Here is an 11,165-nt window from a genome sequence, read left to right on the forward strand (position 1 = left end):
TAATTTAAGCTTTCATCTTTATACTGAAGTCCACTAGGCCTAGACAAATGTAATTTTCTACCTTTAATATCAATACCAGTAATGCTACCAAGGATCTGTTAGAATCCATCTTGGGCATTGACATGTTGACTGTATGAGTAGGTCCTTGGATAGATCAAGCTTAAAATTTCCCTGAAAGCCAAGATGATTAAACTGAAGCTGTCATACTTTGGCCACAGCATGAGAAGGCATGACTCATGGGAAAAGACTATAATGCTAGGAAAGGTAGAGAGAAGTAGAAAGAGGAGGAGGACCGTATGGCAGATGGTGAGAGTCAATTAGGGAGATCACAGGATAGGGAGGTTTGGAGATGTCTTTTTCACAGAGTTGCCATGAGTTGGGGACTTGAGGGCAGTTAACAACAACAACAACAAAATAGAATTCTCAGTTTATTGCGAACAGGGAATAATGTTGTGTTTCATCAATGCTTTTATTTCAGTTTAAGAGAGAATAGAAAAGCTGTGATAGTCACATTGCCATTGACATCTTAATGTGCTGTACAAACTGTGAGAGGCATATCAATTCTGAGGGATAATCAAAAAAAGCTTCTTAATCAAAATAATATAACAAAAGAGAAACCATAGAAGTCTTCTAGGTTTTTAAACCCCATCATGTGCAGCCTCGATCTTGATGGATTTCCTGTACTGGGTAGGGGGTTGGACTTGTTGGTCAGCTCTGCAATTCTATGAAAGTCCAGTCTTACTGCCTTCATGTTTTCAAACCATTATAGAAGGTAAAAAAGTCTCTCTCTGTATTGCTAACAAAAGTACTTTTACAGGGGGAAGGAATCAGTGTTGCTTGTCAGTCCTGCTCCCCCCGGCCAGTATTCTGAGGTCTCATGTGTGTGTGCATGCGTGCTTGTGCATGTGCACACACCTTCAAGTCTCCTCTTTACTTATGGCAATGTGTTTGTGGTTTGTGGCTTGGGGTTGAAAGTGACTCAAAGCCATTTTGCAGCTAACACTGTTGTGTTTCCTTTATTTTTCTCTTTATGTCTGTTTATTTGTAGCCACCAGGGCACTGAAGCAGCTGAAATGAGAAAAAGGCAGCAGTCCCAAAATGAAGAAACATCTGCTGTGTCTGAAGCACCTGGAAACCAAAGGCCCAACAATACATGTTGCTTCTGTTGGTGTTGCTGTTGCAGCTGCTCATGGTATGTCATGCAGTCTTGTTCGGTACAGTATCCAGCACAGGTAAATGACAATCAGAAGTCATCCATTGGCAGATATAAATGAGCCACTTTGGGCGTCTTTTGTGTGCAATAAAGCAATAGTTATTAATCTTGTTCATGGGAAGTTTTTAAACAGAGGTTAGATGGCCCCCTCTTGGAGTGGTTTATTTATGGATTCCTGCACTGGCACAGGGTTGCGTTAGATGGTCCTTGGAATTCCTTCCAAAACTCTGTGATCATCTTTCTTTTAATCATTGTTGAGCACAGAACTTTTATGTCTGCATTCAGTGTTCACAAAATGTCTTTCTAAACCAATCAAAAAACAATTATTGTGCACCTGGGGAAGCATGTAACTCACATTCATAGCTAGGTAGAGAGAGTACCTGTGTGTATATTCACTTTTACAAATAATTAGCACTTCTGTCATACTGGAACTGGATTTGTAATAACAAATCAAAATGGGCTTTGGGGTAGATTTTATTATCTGTGACTCTTAAAATAACATGTTCTTGAAAAATATTTGTTTAAAAATTCAAAATGCAAAAAAGAAAGCAAGATAATGAAAATCTAGCCTAGCCAATACGTGTCGAAAATTAAGTTTGTTTTATCTATGGCTGGGGTTGGGGGTTGAAGAGAAAAGGAGGTTAGATCAGTGTATGTTGGATAAATGACTAATATGAGCAAACCCATCCAGTTTATTGTTTTCTGATACTTTGATGAATAACCTGCAGAATATGTGTGTGTGTGTGTGTGTGTGTGTGTGTGTAGTCTGGACATATTCAGATTCCACCAATATCCTTCAATAGGCAAAGAGCCATCATTTTAACAGTGATCATGCCAGGAAATTGTTACTACTCAGCTCTTCCTAAAAGAATTGTAAGGTCAGGAATTTTGGGACTGAAATCAGTGTTTATTTTCTGTTTTTAAAATAACTGCAGACAACCTTGGGATCTTTCTGTCCCGGGCATGTCCAGGGTTCCTACTTCTAAACCTTTAAATGTAGCATGATCTATGGAAATGAACAGTCCAATGACATTTGTGGGTACAGGTGGATTTGTACAGCTGTCTATTTGCTGATGTACTCTGTAGGAGGCTACCTGTGCTTTCTGTAAAATTCTTTTACTTTCTCTTACAAGGGTGGGCATATCACTACTCTGTTTGAAAGATTTTCCCAATCTTACAGATTTACAGATAAAGAACTGAGAAACAGGGAACACAAAGGAGCCTGAAGATGCCCATCTCCTGAAAAATAGTATGAGCTTAACTATTACACAAGTCATCTGGTTGCATTTTCTCCCATTTTAGTGAGATGTTTATTTCCCTTTAAATTATAGTACTAATTTCTAAATTTGCAGCTATGTAGGAGCACCAAAAAGCACAAAAAGGAGTGGCATTTTGCAGCGTCTTTTGCACTGGAAAAATACCAGGTCAGGGCGGTTGCCGTGACCCAAATCCTGTGTTCAAAAGTTCTGTTTGTTTCAGTCCAGAGGAAGACATAAATGTGAGTGGACCCTCCTACTGTTGGCTTCACCTTCCTCAATGGTGGAAAGAGATCCCAGTAGAAAAAATGTTTTTACACCTCTGACTTATTATTACCAAGAAAAAGGGAGCCCAGAATGAAGACAGATAGATGAAGGAGCAGGACTGTGCAGGAAGAAACAAGCTGTCTTTCTGTCTTGTTTAGGACAGAATAAAGTGCTGCATGAGGAGATATAGTTGAAACAAGAATAAAAGCTTGTCTCTGTCCCCGACTAGACTGAGAGCATGAGTCTACAGGCACTCCATTTACAATCTCTTTGTGTTTTAAAATATATATAAGGTAAGAGCAACGTGGGTAAAGCAAACCTTTCTGTTGCAGCATTTTTCTTTAGGTTCTGAAAACAGTTGTACAGTGAATCACCAAAGGCTTTCACTCATTCAGTTAATGTAATCCCAGGGGTACCCCAAAACATGGATTTCTGGCATGTGAGCTGAATATTGGTGCATCTGTCAGCAGCTGTACTATTTTTTTTAAAAGAAGAATCCACAAAGATAGTTAGTTCAGGAGGAGGAGGAGGAGAGCAAAATTTACAGTTATGGCATAAAACACCTTCTTTATCCTATAAATAAAAATATGCTTTTGAGTTGTCCAAAACACTTCGTACCAAAGGGGGGGGGATGTGGAGAAGACTACCCTTTTACTTTTTGGTACCACTTAGTCTAATGAAGTGTTCAGAACTTCAAAATTCACATCTGTGACATTTCAGTTCATCTTAACACTTGATAGCATTTGATTCTAGTTTATTACTACTTTATACCAGTTTTTCTAGTTCTTTTCCCATCCCACTGTTGACCCACACTTGCAGTCTTCCATTCATTTGTACATGGTTGGAGAGCAAAAAGGTGGTTGCCACTACATCATTTTAAATACATACGGCAAGCCTTTTTATGTGAAGTACTGTCCTCAGATTGTTCTGCCAATTCTCAGAAACCCTGCTGAGCAACCCTTTGGGAAGCTGCAGCCTCTGTGTGGTTACATTTCCAGGGGTTGCCTGTACCCACTATACATGTGTGTAAATGGGCCCTGGTTATGTGGTGAAGCAACTACATGACCATTTCACCCAATGGCCAGACTTAGTCCATATCCAGGCTATCAACTCATATTTAACTAGAGGACAGATCTATTAGTTGGTTGCTGTTAGTCATGATGGATGGAGATATGTGTGAGTGTGTATCCTCTAGTACTAGAATCAGCATGCTTCTCAATAACCATACCTTCCAACTGACCCAATTTTGCAAGTAAAATCCCAATTAAACTTATGTTGTTCCATTTTTTTTTATTAGTATTAAAATATCCCAGTTTCTCTCTCCTTCTCTCACCTTCCTCCTGCTTACTTCAATTTATGCAAACCTAGTTCAAAGTACAAAAATAACTTGTATTCAATAAATTCAGCAGGGGGAGCAGAAAGGAAGGAGTGGAATCTTGCCTTTCCCAGATGTTTCAGGCAAAAGCAAACTGCTGCAGCTTTCTATAGCTTGTGAGTTCTTCCTCATTAATAACTTTTGCCAACTTGAACACACTCTGATGTTGCTTAGATACACGTGGCCTGGTTTTGATCTGTGATGGTTAGTGAGTATGCAGTGCCAGTTAGGTTACATAACTAAGAGGGTAATGCTGCAATTATGGTCTTCTTGTGAGTTTCCCATATCTCTTTGGCCACTTGGAGCAGAATGCTAGACCAGACAGGCCTTTGCTTTGGTCGAGTGTTGATCTTCTTGCATTTTTAAGTGTCATTCTAGGGTCATGTGAATTGCTCCCCAGCAATTCTGGGAAGGGTATAGGGAAATCGGTACTTATGAAGCCACCTCTGTTCTTATCATCTTTATGTGTGATGGGAAGAACAAGAACTCAAAGGTAAATGAACAATTGGATGGAGATATGCACTTCTATTAAATGTTGCACAAGAAGTACTTCGAATTATAAGTTAAAAGAATTTTTCCCCTGGTCTTTGAAAGCAAGATAGATTTATTTACATTAATAATAGTTCTCTGGGAAACTTTTAAGCCCATAGTTGTTCTCAGATTTTTTTTTTAACATGTTTCTCTTGGCAAGGCTCCAGAACAACACAGTGCCCATATATTAGCTTCTCAATATTCAGAATCTACAGAGCATTACTCATTACTTCCCAGTTCATCTATATATTTGCAAATTGCAATAGTGTTCCTCAACACTGATAATTTACAATTAGTTACGCAACATGCTTGTGAAAATTAGTTAAGTTACAGCTGCCTGCTTTTAAAAAAAATGATGTTAGCAAAGTTAACTTCAAGGTTGTGGAAATGCCATTGCTTATTATTCTTAGAAACAGACTGGACAAAAGTATGGAAAAAGAATATAAAGAGAAACAGATTGGATGGTCTAATAACTTTCTCTTCCATCTCTAACTTTTGAGATTGAAGAGATTTTCTTTTTAAAAAATGTTTTAAAGACACAGCAGACAGAGAATAATATAACTCAGATCTCTGCTTTGATTAACATCAGAGTTTAAAGAACGTATTTTATGGATTGCAAATCTAATAATCCCTTAGCGAGGAATAATGTTGTCTGTGGGATACTGGGACTTGTAGTCTAATAAGTAACATCAAAATTAACTGAAAAATATGGTCCTAATGACTGCTTCAGTTTCCGTATTACAACCAAGTGGGACAGTTACTAAGCTCTGCCCTCTATGCTATGGAAATTGCCTTAATATATGCAAATCCTGGGAAGAAAAGTAAAGTCTGAAGCCCTAATGACAGCTCCTCCTGTTGTTACTGGGGTCTGGGTTCATTTCATGGTATAGGACATAGAGAAGGTGCAGTCTCTGGACTCAATGTCATGTGGTCTCATTCTACAGTTTATTAGCCCAGCATACTGGCTTACTACTAGCTTCTTTGTTTTTTTAAACTAAAGTTCATTTCACATGGTGTTCCTATCTGCATCCAAGCTCTAGTTTATTTAGACTTATCATTTATCAACTCTAGTTATTTAGATAAAGGACTTTCACAGAAGATATTTCAATTCGTTGTATAATTTCTACATTTTTGTTAGATGGTGTCACATGGGTTAGATTATTGTACATATGGAATTTGTAATGAAGTGGGGGCATCACTCCTTGAGGAGAGTACAGATGCTGAACTTCTCTGTGGGAGTAGGGAAGTAAGAAAGCTGATGGACTGCAATCATGGGAATCCACAAGAACACATCAGATCATAGAGGTAGGGATATATTCAGTCAGAACATTGTAATTAAATAGTCATTTTTTTCTAGAGAATGGCATGATATGGATAAGCCAATAGGATGTCAAAAGCTTGAGACTTTCAGGATAAGCTCAAAGTTTGTGGCAAAAACTTTTGTTAATATTTTAACCATTGCCACAAGGGCCTGCCACTGCATTCTCCCACCGCCAGAATGCTTCTGAAATGATGGTGTGGTGGCATAGCACATTGGAGGGACATGGTGATCCCTACTGGTGGCTGTTGCTTCCTCTCTGCATTTCCATTTGGTGTTACTTAATTCAGTATTATTCTAAGTGCCATTGCATGACATTCAAAATCAGGGAGAGATGTGTGGTCAGTTGCTGCCAACTTGGCTTTCCATTGCCACTGCTACCATATAGATGATCATGATCATGATTTAAAAAAAAAAAAACTATCCCACTCTATATCAAAAAATATCATGGTAGCATTCACATGGAATTGATGGCTACCAGTTAAAAAAATTAAAAAAAATTAAACAGTCCAAAATATTAACAATTTAAAGTAGGTTTAAAAGATTAGAGAATTTAAAAACCATGTGCATAGCATTTGAACAGCTGACCATTTTAACAGTGAGCAGCTCACTTTCTACTTTAACAGTTTGCTGTTCTATTTAAAGTAGAAAGAAAAGATGACACTGCTAGTGGTAAGCACCCCACCCCATGGTAATTTGCCTTGACAACTCTCCTCCCCCATCACTGAAATTGTCTCCATGCCTAGCTCCCATTTTTGCAACTCACAAATGGAATGACAATTATAGGACAATGTTTCCAAACAGCTGTATGCCACCTGAAAACCCCGCAGAGCCAGTCATTTTGACAGCTATTTTATAGACATAGAGGAAAACAAGGCTTAAAAGAGAGAAAATAATATGACAGAGCTGGCATTGGAATCTGTCTTCCATGTTAGACTTACCAGTTCAGGATAGTTTTGGGCCCTAATGTTTCTGGGCCAACACCTGAGACCTAGAGACCTTGATGTTATTAAGCATTTTGCATTAAGTACCTGACAGAGTTTCTTACATCTTATCATTCAAACACAGAGACAATGAGAGAGATTACTTGTGGGGTGGGATGAGGTGGGGTTATCTTCATGTTTGGAAATTAAGAGAGAAATCTTATGTGAGGAGCTGTTCCCAGAGCAAGGTGAAATGAAGGGGTTATTCCTTCTCATTCAGGGTGAATGGAATGAGCAACATGTAAATAGATTCCACCTAAAAACTAGGAAGAAATTCCTGATGGTAAGAGCTGTTCGACAGTGGAATATGTTTTGGATTGTAGTGGAGTTTCCTTCTTTGGAGGTTTTTAAAGAAAAGCTGGATGGCCATCTACCAGGGCAGGGTGCTTTGATTGTCTATTCCTAAGTAGCATGGGGTTGGACTGGATAGCCCTTGGGATCTCTTCCAACTCAAGGATTATATGATTCTAAAATAATCTATGGCGGGGTACAGACCGCCAGAAAGAGGCGCCAGGGAGGCGCCTCTCTTTGCTGCGCAGCAGCGCTGCAGCAACTAGATTGTGCAACATTGCTTTGCAGCAAAAACGGAACAGTAAAAAGTGGCTGATTGGATGCTGTGCAGCTGCGACGTCATAGCTGTGTGCGCCGTGTGGGTGGTGCTGCGCAGCTGCTACGGCCTTGTTACGTGCAAAGGTTGCTGGGCATGTGGGCCTCCACCCACCAGGCAACCCTTGCATGTAACAAGGGCACTGCAAAGGCCCATCTGTTGAGGGCCTAAGATAGCCAGAAGGTGGATGCAGAGCAAAAAAGAGAAGAGGAGAGCAGAGGAGAGGAGAGGAGAGGGTAAGACCTGGCCCCATAACCACTGGGAGGGAAGGCAGAAGCCAACTGTGAAGATTATCACACCCAGAAATCCCACCAGGATAGATGCAGAATTTAAAAGTCAAAAACGGGTGTTATCACACTTGTAATCTTAGGCCCATGTGGCCCATACCCAACTCTGAGTCTGCAACTCAGACCTTTCTCAGGAACAGGGAAATCTCAGCTGCAGAAAAAGTCTGAGTTGTAGATGGGTTGCCTGGGATGGGGATGGGAACAGGTAAGTGTGATAACACCCATTTTTGCCTTTTAAATCTCACATCTATGCCAACAGAATTTCTGGATGCGATAATCTCCTAAGTAAATACACAGACCCCATGGAGAGTCTTTGCAGCAAGAAATTAATTAAATCTTTCCCATTGTAGCTAGCACCTGCTATACTAGCTGTTCTGGAGATTCACACAAGGTCCTTTCCACTAACCCAGGACTGAGCCCGCCAAAATTGGAGAATTCACGTCCTCATCTCCTGCCTAGAGATGACCCACAAAAATAGGCCCTGATATCTGACAATCCTACAAGGAGGTAGGAAAGTAGGAAATCTTTCTCACTTATCTGGGGAGATAAGACATGGAACACTTAATTTAGCCTACTTGCTCTCTGCCAGAAGATGCAGAGCAGGGGTTGAGCCTTGGCACCAGAGAACCATGGCGGGAAAGAGGAAGCAAACCAAGTAAATATTCTAAATTCTTTCAAAATTGCAGCACAAAATCAGTGTATTATTATTATTATTATTATTATTATTAATATCATGCCCTTCTCCCAAGACTGGGACCCAGGCCAGCTTACCTCATTAAAAACAGTACAATTAAAAACATACAAAAATAGTACATTAAAATAGAATTAAATTACTGCAATAGTTAAAACAAATTACATGTTAAAATATCAAATAGATTAAAAAGTTAAAAATGTTTAAAACATTAAAATAATATAGCCTTGCAAAATGTAGCAAGTTGTTTCTCTACTAGCCGAGTTAGAGATTTTCACACAGCCATTTCCTCCTGGACAATTTGTTGCCTTGACCCCTGCCTGGAGATGACCTATGAAAGCTGGAGACTCAGGCCAGGCCCTAAATCCTGGCAGACCTAACCCATGTTGAACACTCAATCACAGATGTTTATCACACTATGCTCTTAAAGAGCTACTATTCCAGTGTGACTCCTCTAGCAGCCTCCTGTTGCATGCTGGGATTGGCAGTTTTAAGGAGTTGAACTTCTCTGCCTGAGAATTCTAAATACCCCTCCTTAAAACTGCCAATCCCAGCATGCAACAGGAGGCAGCTAGAGGAGTCACACTGGAATAGTACCTCTTTAAGAGCTCGTCTGATAAACACCACAGTGTAGTTCTACTGGTTGTATCTATTTTTGCTGATAGTTTGGTTCCATTCCCAGCAGCTGTGTATTGAGCATATCACATCAGTCTTCCTTAAGGCTGCAGCTACCTGATTGGGAATGTTTAATATCATGTGACACTTAATTTTTGCATTTATACTTGTCTCCATTTGAATCAGTGAATGAACATAAAACCTTCTGTTTACATAGCAACTGATATTTAAACATCTCAGTTAAATATCTTTGGTTAGTGGGCAGTAAATTTATGATGTCAGTACAAGCATTAGCTCTGACATGCAAACAGCTATTTGTTTAAAAGAACCTGTGATGCTTCTGTCTTTTAAACCACTTTAATAATACAGTGCACCCTTGCCTTATGTGGCGGATCCATTCCAGAGCCCCCTAATAAGGTAAATAGCGCGCATGCTCGAGCCCCATTGGATATAATGGGGCTTGTGCATGATGCATAGCACAGCCACAGGCGCACGCACCATTCATTCTCCCATTGTGCGGCTTTCAGCGTAAGCTGAAAGCCGCATAAAAGGCACACCCGCGTATGACATGGGCACACTGTAGCCAATTTAATACCTCATAATTCTGGGAAAGTTATTAAACAGCAGTGTAGACCTAGTAATGAAAATTTAAGGACTAAACAAAAATTTAATTTCTTAAAAAGACAAATACCTTTTCTCAATAACTTTCTTTCTGCTGGGAAAAGTAAATCACTCTGCTGAATCAAGATGGTTACATTTTATTATAGTAAACCTTTTCAAATAAGGAAAGATTGGATTGAACTAATGTAACTAAGTACCATCTGTATTAGGGATGGAAGGCTTTAGCCTTCTCTGTCAAAGAGCTCTGGTGCCACAACAAACTACAGTTCCCAGAATTACATAACATTCAGCCATGGCAGTTAAAGTGATGTCAAACTGGATTATTTCTGCAGTTCTGTTGCAGCCTTGGTTTCAGGAAATAATAATTGACAGGAAGAAGGAATCTCAAGATTTCTTTGCTCAATATCTTTTTTAAAAAGAAACATTACTGATTTCAGCTGGCATAAGTTTTACCATGATAACTGGTCCCCCCCTCCCCAAATGAATCAAGAGTAGTCATTTCTAATTCTAATTACATACCAGCTTGTAATTCTCTCTAGCATAGAGATGAGAATTATGTGCCCCTCAGATAGGGTTGCCATAACCCGGCGGCCCCTGTGCCAATCACGGTTTCGAGGGGCCCCTCCCGGTCCCGGTCCGGTTTGGGCCCCCACCCGTGCCATGTTCCCGATTCGGCGCCCCCCTCCGGCCATTGCCGCCACCGCTAATGCGGCAGCTGCGGCACAACCCACCTCCTCCTTGTCATCTTTGCGGTGGGCAGCGCCAACCCACCTCCTCCTCCAGCTCCGCCTTCCTCCTCCTCGGCGGCAGAAGCTCCGCCGCCACCGCGCCTCTAGGGTGAGGGGTTGCGCGGGCGCGCGCGCGGGGCTCCAAAATAGGAGCTCGTCCCTTACTTTGGCCAGCCAGCCATTGGCCGGCTGGCCAAAGAGGACGGGCTCCTCGGCGCGCGCCGCCCAGGCCTCAGCAGGGGCCAGTGGCAGCGCGCGCGCCTGCCCCCGTTCCCTCTGTGTGCGCGCGCACCTTCCCCCTTCCCTCTGCGTGCGCGTGCGCCTGCCCCTTCCCTCTGCACGCGCGCGTGCCTGCTCCTTCCCTCTGCGCGTGCGTGCGCCTGCCCCTTCCCTCTGCGCGCGCGCGTGCGCCTACCCCTTCCCTCTGCGCGTGCCAGCCATCGTGAGGAGGAGGAGGGGGAGAGGAGGAGGAGGAGGAGGAAGGAGCTGGAGGAAGGGTGCCTGAAGGCCAGGGCAGAATTGGGCCGGAGGAGGAGGAGGAGGAAAGCTGAGTCAGTGGCAATTAGGTCTGCCTTGGTATTTTGGGGTTTTGTAATTATTTTTAAAAATATAAAATACTTATTTTATTTTATTTTTTATTTTTATTATTGCTTTTTATTTTTTATTTCATTAA

The 11,165-nt window shown here is 41.3% G+C and overlaps 1 protein-coding gene across 5 annotated transcripts in view; it reads left to right on the forward strand.

Moving 5' to 3' along the window:
- RGS17 (regulator of G protein signaling 17) overlaps window positions 1-11,165 on the forward strand; it is a 94,351-nt gene that overhangs the window by 52,411 nt on the left and 30,775 nt on the right. For 3 of the 5 annotated variants that reach the window (XM_042445969.1, XM_042445971.1, XM_042445970.1), the window contains exon 2: window positions 1,049-1,192. In XM_042445969.1, coding sequence (XP_042301903.1) covers window positions 1,074-1,192 — 119 coding nt within the window. In that variant the 5' untranslated portion in view covers window positions 1,049-1,073. Of the gene's footprint in view, window positions 1-1,048; window positions 1,233-11,165 lie in introns of all 5 variants that reach the window. The other 2 variants (XM_042445967.1, XM_042445968.1) reach the window with 1 other exon arrangement.

The sequence above is a fragment of the Sceloporus undulatus genome, chromosome 1, assembly GCF_019175285.1.
Source record: "Sceloporus undulatus isolate JIND9_A2432 ecotype Alabama chromosome 1, SceUnd_v1.1, whole genome shotgun sequence".
Lineage (NCBI taxonomy): Eukaryota > Metazoa > Chordata > Lepidosauria > Squamata > Phrynosomatidae > Sceloporus > Sceloporus undulatus.